At 41.2% G+C, this 22762-nt stretch overlaps 3 protein-coding genes and 1 pseudogene across 3 annotated transcripts in view; 2 read left to right on the top strand and 2 right to left on the bottom strand.

Annotated features, from left to right (window-relative positions):
• LOC139720087 (DNA repair-scaffolding protein-like) overlaps window positions 1-15788 on the bottom strand; it is a 49080-nt gene extending 33292 nt beyond the window's left edge. The window contains exons 1-11 of the mRNA XM_071631456.1: window positions 15640-15788; window positions 14176-14301; window positions 13012-13485; window positions 12330-12469; window positions 11511-11567; window positions 9667-9944; window positions 7242-7350; window positions 6288-6589; window positions 5616-5778; window positions 2580-2797; window positions 1633-1903 (exon numbers count right to left, since the gene is read on the bottom strand). Of these exons, the coding sequence (XP_071487557.1) occupies window positions 1633-1903; window positions 2580-2797; window positions 5616-5778; window positions 6288-6589; window positions 7242-7350; window positions 9667-9944; window positions 11511-11567; window positions 12330-12469; window positions 13012-13485; window positions 14176-14296 (2133 nt within the window). The 5' untranslated portion in view covers window positions 14297-14301; window positions 15640-15788. The remainder of the gene's footprint in view (window positions 1-1632; window positions 1904-2579; window positions 2798-5615; window positions 5779-6287; window positions 6590-7241; window positions 7351-9666; window positions 9945-11510; window positions 11568-12329; window positions 12470-13011; window positions 13486-14175; window positions 14302-15639) is intronic.
• Window positions 4054-5429, top strand: LOC139720062 (zinc finger MYM-type protein 1-like; annotated as a pseudogene).
• A 3438-nt stretch (window positions 15789-19226) lies between the features above and the next one.
• LOC139720055 (histone H3, embryonic) lies at window positions 19227-19690 on the bottom strand. Its single transcript, XM_071631429.1, has one exon. It carries the CDS (start codon window positions 19681-19683, stop codon window positions 19273-19275), a length of 411 nt encoding a protein of 136 aa, XP_071487530.1. The 5' UTR covers window positions 19684-19690; the 3' UTR covers window positions 19227-19272.
• Window positions 19691-20387: 697 nt separating this feature from the next.
• LOC139720054 (histone H4) lies at window positions 20388-21019 on the top strand. The gene has a single exon (XM_071631428.1). It carries the CDS (start codon window positions 20390-20392, stop codon window positions 20699-20701), a length of 312 nt encoding a protein of 103 aa, XP_071487529.1. The 5' UTR covers window positions 20388-20389; the 3' UTR covers window positions 20702-21019.
• Window positions 21020-22762: the final 1743 nt, after the last annotated feature.

Below are 22762 nucleotides of genomic sequence, written 5' to 3'. Positions count from 1 at the left end.
GAATGTCAGCGACGAAAATGTTGTGACAACATTTTGTACGAGCTACACAGCTATATCTAACGATGTAGAAACGAATATAGAATGCTCTGCAAAGCGTTCATCAATCCGATGATATGTATTCGTATCGTTATTTGTTGATGAGCAGCATGGATGATAAAATAATCGGTGTATTCACGCACAGTGTTACTCACAAGACGAGTCGTTAAGCTAGTCCATGCACGTATCTGCAGTAGACGTAGACGTGTTGTGCGCAGTGTCCTCTCGGGCGGTTTCAGCACAAGTCACTCATGATGAATTTCCCTAAGAAAACTTTAGTTCCGTGCTGTTTTGGCATAAATCCGTGTCGGCACCGCTGCCACCATGTTGTAATAGTGGACCGGATTCAATGATGAACAGAGGACTCAGTTGTTTAACGATAAAATGAACAACTTTAATCCACTATCACAAACTAGCGTCATGTAATGACTGTTGCTCTGACCGTATCACTCAAATATAGAATACATGGAATATGCGTACACTTGTGATAAATGTAGTGCGCTCATATAACACAACACGACATAGAGAAAATTCAACTTATAATGGATTAAAATCAACAGAATACAAAGAGAAGAGAACTTGAAAAGACCTTCAACTTAGGCAATTATTCGACCTATGGGGGGTCGACTTAACCAAGTTTGACTGTATATCTCAAGTATTTTCATCTCAAACATCACACAGACTCGAGAAAAAAAACAATGATTGCATCATGTTTTGCCAGGTTGATGCTCTGTAACAATACATCATTTGATACATCATGGGCCCCTTCGTGCATCAAGCTGCAATCATCCTGGTGCAATCGTGATAATATAGCTAGCGTACACCAACTGAATGTAAGAGCGTGCAGCCCATGCTTGGCTATTATCCTGATACAGTGCGCCCAATGATTTAGAAGCATTAAACATTGAATGTACACATATCACTGACACTTTTACACATTGGCACAAACAAACAAAAGTTTCCACAAAAATTCCATACAAGATAAATTCCGTTTGGTTTTTCTCTTCACAAATATCATAGCCATGCATCATTTATTTCATTGATATGAGTTTGAAAGCAAAAACAGATAGTCAAAGTCTTCCTCAAACTGACAGTCCCCTTCACACTGCAATACCTATACCTACTTTGCACCTGGGTTGAATAACATTTTATGACTTCGATCTTACATCCCTTTGCAATCACTGGTCGAAATCAGTGCATGCAAAGTTGTGATGTGGCTTGTCCAAGATACTGAAAAGGTGGAAATTTTCATGTGAGTTATTCTTCGTGCTCAGGCAAATAAGATGAATTTCTGATGTTTTTAATTCACTGATGGTCACAACAATCGTGTGAAAAATTGAAACAACTCTATCCAAGGGACAGAGTGTTTTTGCCTCTACTGGAGGGGACAGCAAGATAACACATTGCTCAACAAGACTCATTGGGATTTGTCCCGTCCCTCAAAAGATGTGTCTGTGATGGGGGGAAACCCTTACGCCAAACTTTCACACAGTAAACACAAAATACAACCTGAAAGAGAGAAATCCCTCATTGTTGGGTTTTCCACCACTTGAGTCATGCACACAAATGTGACTGCAGAAATGTCAGATTACCCACCACTGAGCCCCCAGCTCCAGTCAGCATGTCCACCATGGAAAAGAGCCCCTGGGCCCTGGCGCGGGTCAGTCTCTGGGTCAGCCTCAACCGCGTGAATATGTATGAGCGGCCCTCTCCTGACTGGATGATTGGCTGCCATGTGGAAGTCTGCGACATCTGATTGGACAGCTGGAGTTCGCAGACCACGCCTTCGCCATCTTGCAGCAAGAGAGACCAAATTGGGGCGGGGCTTCCTTGCCATTGGCTCCCACTTTGAGATGTAGATGGTCCCCTTAAGAATGGAGTTTTGGAAACATCAAAAGTATATTTGATTTCAGAGATACAGTGGACTCCCGTTATAATGAAGTCCTCAGGACTGGCAGTCTTCTTTCTTTATATTGAAATTTTGTCATAACCGATCAAACAAACAATAAAAAACAAAGAGTTGGAAATGTTGCGGCTTCAATTTCTATTTTTTTGTAACCGGAATTTCGTTACAACTGTGTTCGTTATAACAGGAGTGCACTGTAGTTAGACAACAACTTCCTTAAATAGATAGATAGATAGATAGATAATTAGATGGAGAGATAGAAAATGAATAATATGTAAATGATACAATACCAGACACTTCATCTCATGCACTTATATAAGATGATAAATTACATATGCGGCAATCATTCTCTCACTTTTGAACCAGCATGAGAAAGTCAAAGCAATTCTGCAGAGGAGTTGGACAGAAATTATGTAGTCCATGCATCCCATAAAGTATAAACATCTCTTTTGGTAAATTATAGTCTATAGGTTTATCAAGTCATAAGTAAAGTTCTCCTTGTGAAAACATAGTTCTTGAAATCTCCTTTTTCGAATTAAAGTTAAACTAGCTTATGTCTTGTGATATTGGTTAATGATAATTACGTGAACGGGCATGTGTCATCTATCTTGTTACAAGACATTGGAGGGTTCCCTACCTAGCAGACTGGTTTAAAACACTTCTCTGCTGCTTTCTCTGCACCACTCTCTGTACTCTAGCCTTGAAGCTGATACCAGATGATGAACATCCACCAATCTCGCTCACACACTCCATAATGGATGAGGAAACAGGCTGCCTTCTGCCTGGCTCGTCTGCACCACCAAGAGAGGGCGACATTCCCATATTCTGACTGAAGAGCTTCATAGGACGAAGAAACTGTATATGCCATGAAAAAAAAAGAAAAAAAAAAAGAGCAAAATATAGTACAAACAAACAAATATTGTAGAAGCACCACCAAAAGAGGGCAACATTTCCATATTCTGACTGAAGAGCTTCCTAGGACATAGAAACTACATATTCCATGAAAAAACAAACAAAAGCAAAATATGGTACAACCAGACAAATACTGAAGGAGCACCACCAAGAGAGGGCGACATTCCCATATTCTGACTGAACAGCTTCAGAGGAAGTAGAAACTATATATTCCATTTAAAAAAAAGAGAGGAAAATATGAAACAGAATGGACAGATGTTGAAGGAGAGAATGAAAGAGTAAAAACATAAACTACTGATCATCATTTACATGGGCTAGCAAATGTTCAGAGGGATAACTTGACTTCAGTCACGCACCTAATGCACCAAATGCCTGGCATAGTTAGTAGTGTCAGTCAAATCAAGTAGCATTAGATACTGTTAAAAAGGACAAGGTAGTAAGGTAATATCAATTCCATAAACCTTCTTTTCTTTCTAATTGCATTGCAAAATATAAGACTTCTTCAAATATGACATCTACATTTGAAGGACACAGCCAATCAATTTGAATTTGGGAGTAATCCTGTCATTTTATGCCACGTAAATAACAGGATTTCTCCGGTTGTAACCAAAAAATTATAGGCCACTTGTTGACTTGTAAAACAGCAACTAATACACAGAATTTCATTCAAAGCTACACAAGCAAAAAAAAAAAAAAAAAAAAAAAAAAAATCAGGAGTTTCTATTGCAACGACTTGGGCAATGTTGAGCAATGCAAGGTTTACTGTTTCTGCATTATCAGGTCTCCGCAAACATGCCTTCCAGTGCCCCAGTTAATTCTCAGAACCAAATAAAGATATAAAGGTAGGCCTAATGTAATTAACTTAGAACAATCCGCGTTTGTACTGATGCCTCCAACACCTAATTGTATCGCTCAGATTTCATGTGTTACATATGAAGGACCAATGCACAGTAAACAGCTGTGAGATCTGGCATGTGCATAATAGTGGTGCCCGTCTAGCACACACAACGGTCCTTTTGGCGTGAAAGGATTCGATATGTGACACCAATCAAAGTAACGTGAAAAAAGGTTGTTAACAGAGAAGCAGGTTCACCAGTTCATCTCAGTATTGGTTCATCCCAGCATTTGTAATATTCATGAGGCTCACGTCACTATTTGATTTTCAACAATCTCATTTGCTGTAACAGTCAATCCTGATCATGAAGAAGCACCAGTCTGGGTCAGTAGGAGTTCTTTTTGCTCCTTCTGTTTCCTCAACAGAAGGAGCAAAAAGAACTCCACGACAACGTGAAAGGATAGCGATCCCTCCTAGCATATTTCCCCTGAGTAAACAAGAAAGAGCCAACAGACACTGCACAATCAACCTGGGCAAGTGAAGATTGATTTATCAGAATCACCCACAACCCATGAAAACCCTGCCATAGATAATAGGCAGAAGGGACAAGACACCGAAGGTCCTTTCAGGGAAAAACCAAATCAACCGACTTCAGCTAACTTCAAAAAGACCATCAGGGTAGGCGGTTTCGTCCTGAGTGGTATACCTCATACCCATGGTTAGAATGGGAACAAACTGCAAACAATGGTGACGGAGCGGCATTCTGCCATGTATGCCGACAAGGGTGCCTGCGAAAAATTCCTGGGGCCCGTTGCATAAAACTCCAACCGGATTTTTTTCCGGTTGAAATCACAAAATTCCGGTTGGAAGCTCCCAACCAGAGTTTTTATGCAACGGACTTTACATTCTTAAGTTAGCAACCTTAAAAAAGTTTTATGCAACGGGACCCTGGTGGTGGAAGGGAGGAGGAAAATTTCAGCAAGAACAGGTTTTCGAATTGGAATAAGGCAACTCAGGCATTCCAAAAGCATGAGCGAAGGGAAAGTCATCACCAGATCTTGCATGGGAGAAACATTGCCGAGAGACTTGACCATAGCGCAAAGGAAGAGATGAAAGAGTACACAAAGTATCTTCATGCGATCTTCTCCACTTTGCAGTATCTTGCCAAAAAAGGATTACCAATTCGAGGACACACTGACCATAACAGCAACTTTCATACTTTGTTGACATTGCGATGTAGGGACATTGAGGATTTCGATCGGTGGCTGGAAAGGAAGTCGTCATGAACCTCACACCAGATACAACAGGAAATGATTGACATGATGTCAAGATCTGTGATGCGTGAGATGGCAAAAGAAATGCAAGGAAAGGTATATGCGATCAATGCTGATTAAACCACTGATGTGTCCAAGTTGGAGCAACTTTGTGTTTGCGTTCGCCTTGCAACAAACAAATTGCTGGTAGAAGAGAACGTCCTTGGTATGTATGCGATTGATGAGTGTGACGCTGAGTCACTTCACAAGACTATCAAAGATGCTCTGAGAAGGTATAACCTCCCCATCTCTCTGTGCTGGGCTGCAAAGCTTTGATGGAGCAGCAACATTCCAAGGAGAAAGGAGTGGTGTTGCCAGCCGACTGCAAGAGGAAAATGAGAGAATCACCACTACACACTGCCACATGCACTGCATTAACTTAGCAGTCCAAGACATGGTCAAGAATGTGCCTAAGCTCCGTAACTTCCTTCCACAACCCCCCCCCCCCTCCCCTCGGATCTCACACTGTCACAGAAATGTGCCCCTCTTGAGATTTTGGCCCCCCAAAAACAAAACAACAAAACAACAACAAACAAACAAACAAACAAACAAAAACTAAGTGTTCTGGCCCGCTTGCTCAGAACTCTTGCAACAGACTGACACCCATTCTCACCTTTCTTGTCTCTTCTTTGTCTGTGTTGTCAGGAATGAGTTGTGGCTGTGCTTGTGAGGATTCACCAGTCGCACTACCATGGTCTGCTTCTGAGTTCAGAGGTCGGCAGAAGTGTGTGCACAAAATGACAGGCCTGCTGTAGTTTGGTATGAACAGCTTCTGCCTGCAGAGATTGAGAAAAAGTTTTAAATGATCAGTTGTCCGGTGCACTGGACATCAGCAATATGAAATTGATGTATGGCAGCCCACCAGTTCACAAAATGCAATAGTTTGACGACCCGCGGAAGAAACAAAAATACTTCAAGCTAGTGATATGAGAAATTCTTATTACTCCAAGAACTCTTTAATTTGTGGTATTTGTTCTGTGAACCCTCCATCCAAAAAAAAAAAAAAAAAAAAAAAATGTGTCTACATGCATTCTGGATATTGCAAACATTATGAACTGCCCAAAATGAGATCTGAAAAGCCAGAGAATCAAAAAGTCAACCTTGCATAAGTTGAAGAATTGCTTTTAATATGTCAAAGGTCTTTTCAAGTTTTCTTCTCTTCATATTCTAATGATTTTAGTCCCTAATACATCAAATTTTCTCTGACGTCGAAGCTATTGCTTCAGTCCAATAGATTCAACTGAGGTAAGGTTAACTGTATATCCATATTTTCAGCACCACTCACCATGGGGTGTGGATAGCAATCACAGAGTCCTTGCCCAGGCCAAGCCGCTGTGCTGTAGCTCGTGCAAACAGGACGCACACAGCTTCATCTCTCCTTCCTGCTCCTGCTCCTGTTCCTGCTCCTTCTTCCCCCATTCCTCCTCTCCCTCCACCCCTGGCATTGGGCCTGGACCCCGAGGCATCCCCTCCCACTGCATCCCTTAGCCCTATTTCTCCTTGGAGGAGGAGGCAGTTGGCAGCATACAGACCCATGTGACTGTCTAGGGAGAGGACTCGCACAACAAGTTTGGACTTCCTCTTGCTCTCTGATTGATACAATTTAATGAGATAGAGAACAAAAAATCAGATAGTGTGATGATTTTACTGCATGTCAATCACTTCCTTCAAAATTGTTCATCTCAGTTTTCAAACATCCGTCAAAGTTACTCCTTGATGAGCCAACTACTCTGTGTTAGATCGTTATATCACATACTCTATCAACCACATGAAGCACTTCAATTGCTTGTCATAGTTACAACTGTATTTGGATCCAGATGTCTTAAAATTATTCCACTTAATATCAGACCCACGAGACTTGTGACTCTTTGTGTTGTGTGAATCCTTCCATTAAACCAGCGGGTTCCCACTTCCCTGATTAAAGTATCATATTATATGGGTTTATCTCACAGTATTTTGTTCAAGTGACAATGTGCCAGTTTGGAAAGATTTCATTCACCTTATACAATTCATTTGTAAATAAAACAAGTCGGTAAGAGCTTGAAATACCATGATACAAGGAGTGGTCTTCGCTTAAAAAAGCAGAAGAAGACATGTAGGTATGTATTAATCTATTAAAACTTGACTTTATTTTTCAAAATCATCGATATGAAGCCCCTATTTCTGGTCACTGCTCCTCTGGGTTAGTATTCTGTCGTCAACAAAGACAAAATGATCGAAGTGAATGTGTTTGACAGGCCTTCCTACCTTGCTGAGAACCCTGTGAATCATGCTGGTTATGGTACCACATGGCCACCGAGGACTTCTCTCTGTTCACCAGCCGCTGGAGGCGCTCTGCTAGGCCGAGTCTAGAAACACAAGGGAACCAACCAAAGACTGGCTAACAGATGGAGGCTTCCCTCTGCAACGCATGCTAAGAAGTTTCACACTGAACACTGCAGCTTTTTTTTTCAGTTCACTAAAGCATCCTTTTCCATACATGCTAATATTGTGTACACGCACGCACTGCAACACACTGCGCCACACACACAAAAAAACAACAACAAGCAAACAAACAAACAAACTTATACTTTTCATCTACGATTTTGCAACGACAAAGCCCTTCTTATGTACAGTCATCACTGCTTTTACAAATGTTTTTACATACTATGTGACACTGCACCTCAAAACAAACAAAAAGTCGCCAGACATGAATTTTTAGTTAAGACCATATTCTGAAAGAGCAGACTTCAAGCTTTAAAATGATGTATAACTCAAATCAAATGGACTCTCCTAACATACCTAAATATTGGAAAGAAAGCACAAACTCAGGAAAAGTGTGAAGTGAGAAAAGAGGCTCTGAAGTACAGTGTCTATTCAAGCGCTTAATCTTTACCAAGCCGTACTGGCTGTCCAATGAATGGGACAAAAGACAGGAAGTAAACCACCAGAGTAACAACAATGAAGGGATTATCAGATTAAACTGAAATTAAGTATGCCTCATTAACACATTCTGTCCATAATTAATATCAACTTTCAAAGCAGTAGCACTATCCTTTCAAAAGTTATTAGAGTTGAAAGTGAAGAGTGTGGACAAGGTTTTTCAGAAATGAAAAAGGGATTCTAAAGACACACCTAATCACACTATTCTACCAAAAATGTTCGAGATAAACTGCTAAAAAACACACTTTCCTGCCCGTTTTATGATACCAAATTTTAGCATAATGTAACAGAAGACCCGCTCTTTCAGAAAATATGAAAAAGTCAAGTTTGGCTAGGTTGACCCATTTCACTTATTTTCAGTCCTCGCGCAAAATCAGTGTGTGCGACTTTATGTTCGTTTTGAGGTGCACGGTCACATATGTTAATATTCTGTGTAAATTTTGTTTTACACAAAACACTAACCATGCTATCAAAGTGACATATTTATATGACACCTATTTCAATGTTAGCGTGTGAACCAACTTAAACTTTTGGCTACATACATTTGAGTATGATGCCCAGAGAGCTATTGTATTGTAAAACACACCCATCCATGCATGAACAAGGTCATATAATCACAAACTTGAGCGATCTTGTGATTACCTTGTGATAGTGCACATGAGGATTTGCCAAAGTAAGTAGTCAGTAGATCTGGCCAGGGCTGGGGACTAGAATTGTTACACACACTTAAAGGGGATGGCTAGTAACTGATCAGTAGGAATGCTGGGGGATGATTGTTCCAATCCTTGCGGGATTCATTTAAGAGTACATTATACATCTATTGTTGTGTGAAAATTATTTGCTTCAGAATGGTCTCATATTCAAGTAATGTGCAGTTTAATGTTTCCAGGTTAGCATGCCCGTACAGTGACGGGGCATCAAACTGCACATTACTTGAATATGAGACTGTTCTGAAGCAAATAGTTTTCACACAACAATATAATGTACTCTTAAATGAATCCCACAAAAATTGGAACAATCATCCCCCAGCATTCCCACTGATCAGCTACTAGCCATCCCCTTTAAACATCTATTACCTATTACCTGTTACATGTACTTCACAACCACGCCTTGACAAAGAATGGTATGTAAAATCCACATTCACCCTCAAGTTTGGCTTGTGAATAAAGCTTGTTTTAGAACCTTATATAACTTATCTCATGTGAACATCTTCCTGATAGAACAGATTTTGTACAATTTTGAAGACATGAGGTGAGTTCAGTTGGTAGCATAAGGGGGAGGGGGGCAATGAGAGCGAAAGAAGGGAGTGTAGTGGGGAAGATATTGAAGGTATGGTATAGTATTGGTAGAGATGAGGATTGGGCTTTTAACTTTTTGTGAGATACCAAGAAACCACTTATGAAATAGTACAGAGCATACCATTCTAAGAGGGATTCAAAGTTTATTTGAAGAAAATCATTTTTGGAATCGCTGAGACATCTAAATACAAAGTAAATAAAAGTGATCGTATTAGGACCACTTGATTTTGGATATCTAAGCCATTTCAAAATCAATTTTCCTGAAATAAATGTTGAATTCCTCTTCGAATTATATCCTCTTTCACATTTTTATATCAAGAGGTTTCTCATTTTCTCACCAAAAAGTTACAAACCTGAAGTTAGGTCTCAACCAAAACTATACAATCCCTTTAATGAATAAAAATGATAACAAGTACACGAGCAGTGTGAGAGACAAACACTTACTTCAGGAATTTCCTCTTTTTTCTCGCCGAATCCCCCGCGTCTCCTCGGCCAGAGGTATATGTTGATGCTGTTGCTGTCGCTGTAGCACCCGCACGGTGATCTGCCTTCTCTGGTGTGACTGCAGCCTGGAGCTTCAGCTTTTTGACCCATTCACTGCCAGTACGTGGGCTGGCACCTGGTAAGGTGGCATCAGCATTGTCTGGGCCTCTCAGTGCGTGCCTCTGGTGTTGGGCTGGCAAGGAGGAGGTGTCTGATACACAGGTGCTGATGGATAGTTCCTACAAGGATGAGTTTTGAATACTGGTAGACAATATGTCACATGAAAAAATTACAAAGTCTACGAAACTACAAGTACCCTTAAAATCACTACCCATATGGTACATAGTAAAACAAAATATCTCGATACTTAGGAAGAGCTGACAAAATGGTGTGTATGTGTGTGTGTGTGTGTGTGTGTGTGTGTGTGTGTGTGAATAAGATCAGTATTCATCCAGTACACTAGCCATACCATGAAAAGGAACATTGCTTCCCTGAACAGTTCATGTTCAAATGTCACTGTACTATGATATCTCCTTCAAAGATATTTGCCGTACTATTGGACCAGCTTGACGTAGTAACACTCTGTCTTTTATCTCTACTAGCGTGGTACACGATTGTTTTGTACCATCATAGCACAGCAGGCTACAGCTTTAAGTGGGCTCTTCCAGTTCTCTAAATGAAGGTGTCTAGTAAAGAACTAAAAAGAAAACACTAGAGTTTGTTTCTCTATTATTTTTTTTCAAATATATATGGATAATAATCTAATGTTTGAAACACAACATACATTGTTGTCTTCACAATTATCAACTTAAATCTGTATGCTGGCATTAAATGAGGCTGAAATCTTGGATTGCAGAATGAAGAGCATTTAGAAATGCATGGCAAAATTTTGAGTTACTTGTATTGGAAAAAGGGTCATAGCACTTTCCCGGGTAGACATGAACAAGATGTGCAAAACCATGCAGGCAGTCTAAATATCAGGAATATGTGTTAATTATTGTGTCATTCCATTTATGTGAGCATCATAAAATCTGAATTCCTATCTACACCTTTCCTTCATAAATGAATTGATGTTTTCTTTTCACTCCACGCTGACTTCAAAGTGAAGCGTGCCGCACACTATTCTGATGGTTTATGTATATCAAATCAATCGAGACATCGTTTACACAGAGAAGTATAAACATAGTTTATAAAATGGGTTCAAGAATGTAGCCAATTGGAAGCGCTGAAATGAGTCACGTGTGCCTGCATTAATTTCTCGCTAACATCCACAGCTTGACGTCACAATGTTTACACTAGCAGTGCGCACTCAATCAGTTGTTACAAGTGCGTCACGCGCTACTATACGCGCTGTCAATCCTGTAAACAACTTCTAGTTCGGGCTGCCGGCCGGCCTTTCTGATCTTGTGTGCATAACATGTGTGGCGTACGTATACTCTTATACGTACAGTACTTATATGTGTGGGATTTCCGAGTGCGAAGTGCGTAAAGGAAATGTTTGGGACGAACATCTTCGGACATCTTACAAAGGTACGTGAAAAATGCTGTTAGTTTTCGACCCATTTTATAAAACAAATGATGCACAGGATTATTTCATGGCGTTAGTGGAGATGCAGCTCACTCTCGGGTATTTACAATGTAGTGCAACATGCACTCGGCTTCGCCTTGTGCATGTTTCACAATTGTAAATACCCTCGAGTGTGCTACATCTCCACTAACGCACTCTATCTTGTCCATCACTTGTATAACAATTTACAATGATGTGTGTCAGCCGGGGGAAGGAGACACATTTTTTTCCTACTTACTTCATTGATAGACTCCTCAGGTGACTCATAATCCAGGATTTCTGGTTCACATGAGCTCTGTTATCAGAAAACATGAGAAACACGAAAACACATACAAAAGCTGAACAGCTGACATATCCTGAATTCTTTGAGGATGAAATATCACATCATTTGACTTGATATCACCACGCAGTGAATCAACTAGAAACTTGTTAATGGTGTCAAATCTTTTCAGTATAGCCAGAAGAAAGCTAGAAATTGGGCTGGTTGCATAGGTTTGGAATGTTATCAGTCTTTGTCAATAAATTCTACATAACATGGCATAAGAAGATTATTGGTGTATTGATTAGTAGTCATACATACTACATAACACATATTAGAACATTTAAAGTCAGTATTTGAGAAAACTGATTTATCACATACGGGATACTGAGGATCAAATACCATAGCTCAACCTTACAGTTAGTATCTGCTTCTTCATTTCCCTTTTTGATGACAATGTGTGAAAAAAAAACCAACAACTCACTTCTATAGCTGATGAACATTCACTGATCTAAAAAAAAAGATGTCTCAAACATCAGTAGAGACATACAATATGTACTCTTCTGCAGTGAAGAACTCACAGTATTGAAGTCAGCACACGATTGTTTTCAGACAAGATGTAGTCACAAAATCACTATCAAAAGTCAGAGGTTTGTTCATACACAAAACTGTGTGAGCTCATTAACCCGTTGAGGACGAGTCTTGAGTACACTCGGGCAGGTGTCTATGGGAAATGCATGTTGTAGCAAAATCAGTCCATCCTCAACGAGTTAAAATCAATATGATTTCACTTCTCACCTTGGGACTGGTTGACTGAGCATTACTCCGTCTGGGATGACCACAGCTTTGTCTGAATGTCTTGTCCCTCTGAGTGTTTTTGTCTCCTGAAAGTCCACTCTCCTCAACACTTTCTTCCTGCCCAATGTGTATGTTTATTCCTGCCAACAAGAAGCACAGGCAAATTTTCATGTGCTGTATCATACTTTCGAGAAACACATACCAGTAGGTCCTACATAACATTTTGGAGAATTTAAAGACAAGATGAGTTTCAGTTGAATGAAAATATGATAACAAGTATGATATTATAATATAAGAGAAACACCTTGCAACATCCAGTGGGCACTTGAAAAATAGTGAATACAGACATTTGACTAGCAGAAAGTTCAAATGTCTCTTGATTATCTAACCAGTGCTATCACTCAGCCTTCATTTGAATGTTGAAGGACAAAATAATTACTGGTATGACTTTCATCAGATTTGCTCTAAGAATGGCTTTGGATACGTTTGTTAAAATCATTCAGAATTTCCTGTGATGTGTTTCTCTTGTTGAACTTCTCTCACTCAAAAATAATTTTCTATTTTCTTCCTTTTTTTTTTTTTTTTTTTGGGGGGGGGGGTAGAATTTCCTTTGATAGTGAAAGATCCTTCAATTATCACAGGCTTCACATATGTCTGTCTGTGTAATCTACATTTGCATTACCTCTCTCACAAGGGGAAGTTTTGGAAGGTGGCATCAGTGGTTCCCCTCTCTCTAACCCAGCAACCTCCTCAGAATACTGAGAATGCAGCACAGCAGACACTGGTATCCTTGGGATTCCCAGGTCCCCAGAGTCACTACTGGAATCGCTAATGCATAGTTCTTCAGAGTCCATGGGTGGCGTTCTCTGCCCTGTTTTGGCCCCAAATACCATTCCTCTCTCTTCACTGCAAGATCCCACCAATGCTGGGCCCCTTTGCTGCCGACGAGGCGCTGGTCTCGAGGGGTTCCTTCGCAAATGACTTTTCTTTTTCAGTGAAGCCATGCCTAGTGTCCGCAAGCCTTTCACTTCTTTGGCATCCTCATCGCTGGAAGAAGACCAATCAATGACTGCCTCTTCTTCCACCCCCTCATCCTCTTCCTGTTCCTCTCTGGAACACTCATCAGTTCGGGGATTCCATCTCTTCACATTAACATCTGCAACAATTGTAAATAGTATGGAGATGAAAGCAATAGGAAACTTAAAAAAGCACTCAGAGAGTGCAACCCTCCTCCACCAAGCAGCTCATTTCCACCCACACAAATATGCCCAAAATTGCCCTTGAAGAAGAAGCTTTTTTTTGTGTCTCAGAGTGTACCTCATCAGCAGCTTACTGCATCCTGCACCTCCTGCATGAAACACTTTATATATCACAACAACAACAACATAAGCAGCAGCAACAACAACAACATAGGCAGCAGCAGCAGCTAAAGCATCAGCTCCTTCTGTGTAATACTGAAGAAAGTTTCAAACAGAATCATCAGGATCGGGTAAGATGCACCATGTATGCTCACTGCTTTAGTTGCAATATTAGCACTCTCTTCGGTTTGCTGAAAAAGCATGTAAAATACAAAACAGTTGCCATTATTATCATTATTAAGAGGGAGATGTGGTGGGAGACTCTCCTACAATCCCAGCAGGCATATTAATGGAATTGAAATTGGAAATTGGAAATAGTCGTCTGTTTAATGCAGTCTACAATGCATGACGTGTCGGTCATACACAAACATTTATAAATACTTGTTTGTGACACGACCATCCTTTCATATGCTCAGTTCAGACTTTTCCTACAGGAATGACTGCAAATTATTCATCTGAGAACGATTTTAGCCATCCACCACTCATACCTTTTGTTACCGTTTTTGCCTTCCACTTGTGGAGTTCTTCAAACCCAGCACTGCAGCCTGACCAATCTTTCTCGATGCGGTCAAGGTAGGATGTTTTCTGTTTCTTCTTGGGAGGGTTCATCTTACCTGGGGAGAGATGGACAACTTCAAGATTTTGTTTAAAATTCCACGGTGGTGGACACTTTTTTCTAAGACCCTTTTCTTGATACCTTGTAATTGATAAGTAGTAGACACATAACAGTAACATGTTATACACTAAACCTATTCTGAATTCTTAGTACTGTGAGTTACACTGTAGGTGTGCTAGCATGGGTGTATGCAAGGGGGGGGGGGGTCGGGAGGGTCATACACCCCCCCCCCCCCCCCCCCCCCCAATAAAAAGATCTTCAAAATGTCCGCTTTTTGAAAAAGACATTTTTGTTTTTCGAGGGCTTTTTACCCTATATACAACATGGGAAAAAAAAAGTGACCAGGTGGTGTTCCAGCAAATTGTCTAAAACCTTGTAAATTTTGTAACTTAATATGCCATACCTTACTTCTAAGCCACACTGCCATGCCGAAAAAGTCACTTTTGTATGCACCAAATGGCCCCATTTTAAGATATAAAATTCAAAAATTCCCTCCCGTGGGCGTGGGGGACACCCCCCTTCCACACCTCCCCCCGCTCGGTCGCTCTGCTCCCTCGCAAAGGTAAAGGTCCAAAAATTTTGATTATGACCCCCCAGAAAAAAATCCTGGATACCACACCCCTGGCTAGTTTGCCAGACTAACTCTTTGAGGACAAGTCTTGAGCATACTCAGGCAAGGGTCTGAAATGGGTGTTGTAGCAAAATCAGTCCGTTTTTAATGGGTTAAACTGTGCAACACCTACTCTGCTACACTGTTAGTAGACAGAAAGATCCGTCTGTCCGGAGGACTCTTTTATATTTTGCCATTAACGCTGTCCTCCGGAGGAGATCCGTGAAGCCAGACGCAGTCTCCGCGGAACATTCCCAGACGGACAGATACAGACCGATCTTTCGGTCAACACTGTTAGTTATTATTATAAAATGGGTTCAAGAATGTAGCCAATTGGAAGCACTGAAATGAGTCACGTGTGCGTGGGTTAATTTCTCACTAACATCCACGGCCTGACGTCACAATGTTTACACTAGCAGTGCGCACTCAATCAGTTGTTACAAGTGCATCGTGCGCTACTATTACGTGCAGTCAATCCTGTAAACAACTTCTAGTTCGGGCTGCCTGCCGGCCGGCCTTTCTTGTGTGCATAACATGTGTGGCGTACGTACAGTAGTACTGTAGTAGAAGTAGAATGAACCAGAAATTCCAAAACACACAAATCACAAGGGACATTCTTGGACCAGGATACCATCAACATAATGCTGGCACTAAAAATAAAAAAATAAAAAATAAAATAAAGAGATCTCCAACAGAAACCATGATGCTACAAATGAATACACTCACAATCAACTGCTTCGCACAGCACAGCACAGGCCACAGCGGTCTGGTCAGGCTAATCACGGAGTTGACCGACCGAAAGATCGGTCTGCATCTGGTCGTCGGGGAAATGTTCCGCGGAGACTGCGTCTGGCTTCACGGATCCCCTCTATGGAGGAGAGTGAGAACGTAAAAAAAAAATAATAATAAAAGACTCCTCCGGACAGCTATTGTACAGACGTTAGAAAATTCCGAAAATTCTAACGTTAGACGGATACTCACGGAGGTGACCAACAAACACAACAATGTGCATGTGGGACTGAGACGTCAAGTTTGCTATTCTGAAGAAGGGTCTAAATAAGGGATATCTCAGTGCAGTGATGATGCATTGAGATTACGAGGTCCACAAATCAGACGAGCCAACATGAAATACATTTTAGGAAATAAAATTAGATTGCAAACTTCGACAGACCGCGAACGAGAACTGATCTTTGAGTTAGTGTTACTGTTCGCGTTGCCAGCACTACCTGGCACTGCATTGCACTATGTAGGACAGTAAGGTACCCGATGCGATGTACCGGGCCGCGTGTTTTTTTTAGACGGCGCAGATTGGGGACCCTAAAAATCTATCGGGGACCCTATCCCTAAACCTAACCCTAATCCTAATCCTAACCATCAAACCCTAACCATAACCCTAACCCTAACCCCAACCCTAACCCTAACCCTAACCATAACCAAAAACCCTAACCCAACGTTTTTCCCATAGGTTTAACACGCGCCATGCCCCAATCTGTGCCGTCTTAAAAAAAAACCGCTACCGGGCCGGGTGGGTACACACGGCACGACGGGGCCGCGCCGGCTAACGTGGTGGGTTAGCTAACCCACCCTACCTAGACAACCGGTAGCTAGCCCAGTCCCCCCCCCCCCCCCCCCCCCCCCTCCACAGTCCTTACCGGCCGTATGCCGGTATGAATTCAAAGTTTATTTGATGAAAATCAGTTTTGAAATGGCAGAGCATATGCCTAAGATATCCAAAAACAAAGTAAGACAAAGTAATCCTAGTGATGAATATCACCTGTTGTTAGGATTTCTTTGTTTAATACGTAAAACCAATTTTTTATCACCCCCCCCCAAAAAAAAACAACCCAACAACAACAAAAAGAAACAAAGCAAAAGTTGAATTCCTCTTTGAATTGCTTACTCTTTCATACTTCATAGAATTCAATTTCTCAATGTCTTACAAAAAAGTTGAAAACCATCCTCATCTCGACCAAAACTAAGCCACCCCTTTAGCCCTTTCCCCCCTTGCAGGTTCCCCTACATTGATTTCTTAGGCCTATACAATTTTGGGATTGACAATATCCTGAATTTCAATGTGTTTACGAGACAGACTGCATTTGAATTCTAAAAATGCAAGACTCCCTTGTAATCTGTCGTATTTTGGTGTGTCGCCTACTAGTACCCATGACAATGGGGGGGGGGGGGGGGGGGGGGGGGGGTCAATTCATCATTTTGCAAAACTTGAGTTGGTAAAAATATCTGTGCGAGGGAGCGGAGCGAGGAAGGTTGTGGGAGGGGTTATTTTGCGTTTTCAGACCTGAAATTCAGCGTTCCGGTGCATCGTTTGTTTGGTGATTTTTTTTTAAATTTTTTTGCTATGAAAAATGAGAAAAAGATAATTGAAAGACTACTAGCAATTCTTGCTCCGCGTGTGCGACAAGTTGACGTCATAAAGAGGGAATGTGGTGGGAGCTAGGGCAGAGCTTTTGCATACTGGTATTTATAGAATTGAAATACTGTGGAACGATCAGGGGGGCGTTTCATCAACAAGTTCGTCGGGGGTTTTCACCGACGAATTTGCAATCAGCCAATCAGACGCAAGGATTTACACTGACAACTGTTAAAAGCTAATGAAATCCTTGGTCTGATTGGCTGATAGCAAATTCGTCGGTGAAAACTCCGACGAACTCGTTGATGAAACGCCCCCCTGATTCACACTTCTGTTGAATATTCCGAAATTGTCAGTCCTCCATTGTGCTGAGTCTAAATCTGTGGATAGGAATTGAGCGGGGGAAACGTAAATTAAAGACGATGACTATTTAAAACCTTTTGAATATGGATGTCTATAATTGAATTCTAAATTGAAATTAAACAATCCGTTGCAAATGGGTGAACTATTTTGACAGTTGAAAGAACGAAAATGTTCCTCATATCATTTCAAGAATTATTGGGGTTAAAATGACATGTTTTTGACCCCTTGTCCTCCGGCCGGGATTGATGACCCTCAACACTGACATACGCTTTGTAAGTGATCGAGAGTTGTAAGAAGTGGGACAACGATACACCATTGTGATTTTATGAATTTTCTCGTATGTATGATCTAACTTTTCTGTATTTAGAATGGGCCAAGGGCACTCGTGTCTCTGACCCAGACTACTGAGGCTAGGCCATATATGATGGGTTGTTAGGGGTAGTACTATACTAGTACTGGTGTCTATACATAATTTAATAGATTATTCCCCAAAAGTCTCATACAGTATCAATTTTTGTGTCATAGTTATGGTTCATTTAAAAAAAGGCTTCTGAATGGGGAGGCCACCCCGTGGGCGTGTTTTTTTTTTAGACGGCACAGATTGGGGAAACTAAAAATCAATCGGGGACCCTATCCCTAAACCTAACCCTAATCCTAATCCTAACCCTAACCATCAAACCCTAACCCTAACCCTAACCCTAACCCTAACCCCAACCCTAACCCTAACCCTAACCCTAACCATAACCAAAAACCCTAACCCAACGTTTTTCCCATAGGTTTAACACGCGCCATGCCCCAATCTGTGCCATGTTAAAAAAAATTGCACCCCGTGGGAGAATTAGAAATGGGACTTGTCATTGGATGGGGTGAAGTGGGACAACTAGACTACAGCTTATCAGATGTGTGTGTGTGTGTGGACTGTGTGTTTGAATATTTACTCTGCCCCCCCCCCCCCAAAAAAAAAATAAATAAATAAATACAATGTAGGCCTAAACAAATAAATAAATCCATTCGGGCATTAATGGTCCATCAGATTCAGAGAAAGTTGTATAAGTTTACTTGTAATTTGTATTGAAAGCATCCAGAACTTAAAGAAAATAATTAGATAACTAGACGTCTAGAAAATCTTTGATATTTTTATCATAACTTTGAGTATTCTAGGCCTAGGCCTAAATAGGCGCTTGATACTCGTTTAGACCCCTAAAATGCCCTAGACTTTTCTAACGTTTACAACAGGGAGGTCGAGAAGTGACCGTGGGACAGTGTTTTGTTCACTGTTAGCTGCGTGCGTCCCACATACACACCCCATACCCGGGCGCATTTTTCTTTTTTTTTTTTTTAGACGGCACAGCACAGACTCAAGTACGTAGCACCCAGCAGACCCAGTTCACCCACTCTCCAGACTCTCGGTCTCATGACTTGTTAAATAAATCTAACGCTAGGGCCTACAATCATGACAATGAAAACTCTTATGTGTAGGGTAGACCTACCTAACACAGCTACATAGTACACAGTTAGATTCTAGGCCGTAAGAAGTAATAAGAGGGTTTATCTTGTGATTTCTTTCTGGGAATTGTGGTGGCTCTGAAAAGAGCCTTTGGAATTGAGTAAGGTCAAAAAGGACCAGCTTAAGCACGCTCGCCACGGATGCGGCGGGCAAGCTGGATGTCCTTTGGCATGATGGTCACACGCTTGGCGTGGATGGCGCACAGGTTGGTGTCCTCAAAGAGGCCAACCAGGTAAGCCTCGCTGGCCTCCTGCAGAGCCATGACGGCAGAGCTCTGGAAGCGGAGCTCGGTCTTGAAGTCCTGAGCGATCTCACGGACCAGACGCTGGAAGGGCAGCTTGCGGATGAGCAGCTCGGTGCTCTTCTGGTAGCGACGGATCTCACGGAGAGCGACGGTTCCAGGCCTGTAGCGATGGGGCTTCTTGACACCACCGGTGGCTGGGGCGGACTTGCGAGCTGCCTTGGTGGCCAGCTGCTTGCGTGGAGCCTTACCTCCAGTAGATTTTCGGGCAGTTTGCTTTGTACGGGCCATCTTGACTTGCGATACACAATGATGATACTGCATGAACCGCGGGACCTGCGTTTATATACTTCACATTTGCGCGCCAAAGTGAACTGTGACGTTTTGTTCTCTGATTGGCTTACGTCGTCGATGACGAATTTGGGGAGCTTGAACGCCGTGAAGCCACCTTTTATCAGATATAAATTCCTTCAGAGGGAAAAAATGAATACCATAATAGCATATTACATTGAACTAGTTAGTTTGTCGAATAGCTAATACCATGCGTAGCAAGATGAAAAGCCAATTTTTATAATTTCACTTCATCAAAATTGTATTCGATGAGAGTTCCATAAGCTCCGCCTACAAGCCGTGTCTCCGGTGTCATGATTGGTCAACCTAAACTCCACAAGCCGCTACAGAGAAACACGCGAAGCTGTGAATATTTTGTTCAATATTTCCTTTCTTTGAAACGAATGTCTTTTAGATATATTATGAAGATTCAGTGTCTCATATCATTTGCAGACTAACAAGAGATATATACAATGCATATTCGATTCTTCAAGAGTGTTAAATGAACATTTGCTTGGGATTGAAGTCCGAAATGAGGTTCGCCGGTAGTGAGTGACGTCATCAGAAGGGAGCGCTGTCATCTACGTCCGCATAAGAATTATTTATACTCGGCGCTCTCGTTGTCAGATTTATCAGTTCTACTATTCTAGCAGAGCAATAATACATCATGTCTGGACGTGGCAAAGGAGGCAAGGGACTCGGAAAGGGAGGCGCCAAGCGTCATCGCAAAGTCTTGCGTGATAACATCCAGGGAATCACCAAGCCCGCTATCCGTCGTCTGGCTCGCCGTGGAGGTGTCAAGCGTATCAGCGGTCTCATCTACGAAGAGACACGTGGTGTCCTCAAGGTTTTCCTCGAGAACGTCATCCGTGATGCCGTCACCTACTGCGAGCACGCTAAGCGCAAGACCGTCACCGCCATGGACGTCGTGTACGCCCTGAAGCGCCAGGGACGCACCCTGTACGGCTTCGGCGGTTAAGAAGCTACCAGCCTTCTTACAACAACGGCTCTTTTCAGAGCCACCACATATCCAAGAAAGAATCAAAGTTACTCAAGTTTTAAAGAAAAATTTCAAAAATTATTCATTTAAGGCCAAGGGATGGTACAGACTTGACCGAAAGATCGGTCTGTATCTGTCCGTCAGGGAATGTTCCGCGGAGACTGCGTCTGGCTTCACGGATCCCCTCCGTTAGGACAGCGTTAATGGCAAAACGTAAAAAGAGTCCTCCGGACAGACGGATCTTTCTGTCTAACGTTAGATACAGACCTACAGTACAGGTCAGTAGAAAACACAGCCTAGCCTCAGTAGCTGAGTAGACCCAGCTAACTAATTTCTAACATTTAAGAAGAACTCAAAACTTTCTACAATGTAGATTCCAGAGTCTGTAAAGTAGATTCTGTTAACGTTTAAATAGTAGAACAATGTCTAACGTTAAAGGGACTGTACAGTACTGGTTGAGGTAGGGATTCATGTTTTGAACATTCCTAAGTGAGATAATGAAAAGCCTCTTATGAAATATGAAAGAGCATGTAATTTTAAGAAGGATTCAATGTTTATTTGATGAAAATTGGTTTTCAAATGGCTGAGATATCCAAAAAAAAAAGTGCTAATAATAAAACTAAAGCCAAAGGCGACATGCCCCAACTTTATTAGTATCTCTTTGTTTCACCTTGTTTTTGGATATCTCAGCCATTTCAAAACCAATTATTATCGAATAAACTTTTGATACCCCTTAGAACCGCATGCTCTTTGACATCTCATAGAGTGATTTCTGAATATCTCACAAAACGGTAAAAGCTAAATCTTCACCTCGACCAGAACTGTACACGCCCTTTAAATGGGGTTTGAAACTAACCCCAAGGGTGTTTAATCACGAGCTGACATTTTCGTGGTGGCTTTATTTTCGCGAATTTCGTGTATCGCCTTTGAACCGCGAAAATAACACGTGAAAATAACAACGCGTGAATAACGCGAAAATATCTCTAACGTTACACGAAAATTTCAGCTCGTACAATATCTGAAACATCAAAAAAAAAGTAAAAACAAAAAGAAAACAATCGTATCCGTAACTCTCAAGTTAAAGTTGATATAGACTTCTGCTATTAGTGTGGGTCCCATATTAGCCTAGGATCGCTCTGTTTTGGATAGGTCTATCTCAGCCCTTTCAAAATCAATTTTCATTACGACACCTAACATGTTAATAAACGTTGAATTTAAATCCTCGTGGAATTGTACCTACTCTAACTGTTAGGTCTATTTGTAGGCCAACATGCTCTTTCGTATTTTATATCATAAGATGTTTCTCACTATTAATTATAAATCTATCTCACCAAAATTTCTGCAAAAATGATAAAAACCTCAACCAAAACTTTTAATATTTTTTTCTACGATCCATCTCTTCATGGATTTAGGCACTAACGTTTAATACTTAATAGGCCTAACGACCACGTTAGGCCTAGACTCTATTTTATTGACGATTCCAACGTTAATAGTATTTTTGTACATGATAATATACAAGGACAAGTTCACCTTCATAAACATAAGGATTGAGAGAATGCAACAAAATTAGAAGAACACATCAGTGAAAGTTTGAGGAAAATTGGACAATCGATGCAAAAGTTATGAATTTTTAAAATTTTTGTGTTGAAACCGCTGGCTGAGGAGACTACTACAGCTTGTGAGTCATATGCGTACAACAGTATAAAGAAAATATAAAGAAAATTCAACATATTTTCACTTTTTTCGCATAATAAAAGAGCACTTGACTTGCCTCTTTCTAAAGGCAGGGGGAATAATATTACCCATAACATTTGTCGGTAACGAGTCGGGGGAATGTGTACTTTTTTCATAAGATGAAATTTTGTGAAATTCTCTTTATATTTTCCTTATATTGTTGTACGCATGTGACATCTAAGTTTTTCACACACTGCAGTAGTCTTCTCATCCAGCGGTTACTGCACGAAAACTTCAAAAATTCATAACTTTTGAACGGATTGTCCGATTTTCCTCAAACTTTCAATGATGTGTTCTACTAATATT

Source organism: Diadema antillarum, unplaced genomic scaffold (assembly GCF_040938485.1).
Source record: "Diadema antillarum isolate AM-2024a unplaced genomic scaffold, OU_Dant_1.0 scf00000120, whole genome shotgun sequence".
Taxonomy (NCBI): Eukaryota; Metazoa; Echinodermata; class Echinoidea; order Diadematoida; family Diadematidae; genus Diadema; species Diadema antillarum.
Note: the sequence above shows the minus strand (reverse complement) of the source record. Positions and strands in the feature narration are given on the sequence as shown.